The sequence below is a fragment of the Empidonax traillii genome, unplaced genomic scaffold (genome assembly GCF_003031625.1).
Source record: "Empidonax traillii isolate 1590-97213 ecotype Southwest subspecies unplaced genomic scaffold, ASM303162v1 scaffold2185:size33508, whole genome shotgun sequence".
Taxonomy (NCBI): Eukaryota; Metazoa; Chordata; class Aves; order Passeriformes; family Tyrannidae; genus Empidonax; species Empidonax traillii.
Genome location: NW_020957378.1, coordinates 31,956 through 33,508, shown reverse-complemented (window position 1 = coordinate 33,508; position 1,553 = coordinate 31,956). Strand labels below are relative to the sequence as shown.

General features: G+C 65.6%; 1 protein-coding gene across 1 annotated transcript in view; it reads right to left on the bottom strand.

Moving 5' to 3' along the window:
- Positions 1–105: 105 nt before the first annotated feature.
- Positions 106–1,553, bottom strand: part of LOC114071662 (carnitine O-palmitoyltransferase 1, muscle isoform-like) — a gene marked incomplete at its 3' end in the record, with an annotated part of 11,221 nt that continues 9,773 nt past the window's right edge. Inside the window, exons 9-11 of the mRNA XM_027909513.1 lie at positions 1,489–1,548; positions 818–952; positions 106–306 (exon numbers count right to left, since the gene is read on the bottom strand). Coding sequence (XP_027765314.1) covers positions 106–306; positions 818–952; positions 1,489–1,548 — 396 coding nt within the window. The remainder of the gene's footprint in view (positions 307–817; positions 953–1,488; positions 1,549–1,553) is intronic.

Sequence of the window (1,553 nt, the reverse complement as noted above, 5' to 3'; positions counted from 1 at the left end):
CTCACCCTCCCACCCCCGTGCCTCCGTGTGCTGTCCCCCACCCCGCGTCCTCGTCGTGTCCCCTGTCCCCCCATCCCCCGTGCCCTCCCCTGCGACACCCCTTGCCCCCCGCCGTGTCCCGTAACTCCCTCTCCGTGTCCCTCCCTCGCTGACCCTGGCCAGGAAGGGGCTCTGGGTGCCCAGGTACCGCGACATCAGGTAGAGGCAGAAGAGGTGCCGGTCGATGCCGGAGCCGGTCATGGCCAGGCGGTAAAGCTGCTGGTGCTTCTCGGCCGCCGCCTTGAAAAGCTTCTGCCGCTCCGAGCGCTGCGGGGGGGCGAGGGGGGGGGGCTGAACCCCGACCTGACATCCTGACCCGCACCCCAACCCGCACCCCAGGGCTCCCATCCTGCCCGGGGAGGGAGGTGGTGCCAAGAAGGACAGGGACCTCCCCGGGAGAGGGAAATCCCTCAGGGGTGGGAGCTCCACAGGGACAGGGACGTCCCTACAGGGCAGGACCCTTCCTGGGAACAGGGACCTCCTCAGCGACAGGGATCTCTCCAAGGGACAGGGAGCTACTCCAGAGGTGGGAGTAGCTCCAGGGATGGGGATGTCCCCAAGAAATAGGGTTCTCTCCCAGAGGTGAAGACCCCCAGGAGGGATGGGACCTCCAGGAAGGATGGGGGCTCCACAGAGATGGGCACTGTCCCCAGGGACAGGGCCATTCCCAAGGAGTAGAACCAGACTCTGCCAGAGGTGTAGATCTCCACGAGGGATAGGGAACCCCCCCAAGGGACAGGGACCCCCAGGAGGGCTGGGGACCCCCAGGAGTGCTCACGCTGTGCCGGGGATCAGCCATGCTGCGCACGAAGGCCGTGGCCTCGGCCGTGCAGGACCGAACCGTCTCCGTGCGGCCCTCGCGGAACAGCCGCGTCATGGAGGCCTCGTAGGTCAGGCAGAAGGAGCCCTTGTCCTGTGGGAACGATGGATCAGGGGGTGAGGGGGCTGGCCCTGGCCCCATGCTGGTCCCTGGCCCTATTCACATCCCACCCTCATCTTGCACCTGGCCCTATTCCCCTGCACATCTCCATCCCACCCTATCCCCATCCCTATCTCATCCATATCCCATCCCATCCCATCCCATCCCATCCCATCCCATCCCATCCCCATCTCCTTCCCCGCTCCATTCCCATTCCTTTCCCCATCCCCCCTGTCTCATCCCATCCCACCCCATCCTGTCCCTGTCCCACTCACACGCCATCCCCATCTGCATCCCTATTTCCATCCCCGCCCCTATCCCATCTCAATCTCCATCCCCATCCCCAAGCTCACCCCTACCCATCCCATCCCACTCCATCCCATCCCTCTCATCCACATCCCACGCCCAGCTCCTTCTCTGTGCCATTCACACCTCCATCTCCACCCCAATCCACCCATCCCTCACCATTCCCACCTCACCCCACCCCAATCCCGCCCCCTCCCGTCCCCGGCATTCCCGGCCCGGCTCACTCGGAAGTGCGCGAGCTGCAGGGAGATCTGGATGAAGGCGTCGGGGCTGGTCCGGCAGCGCTTGA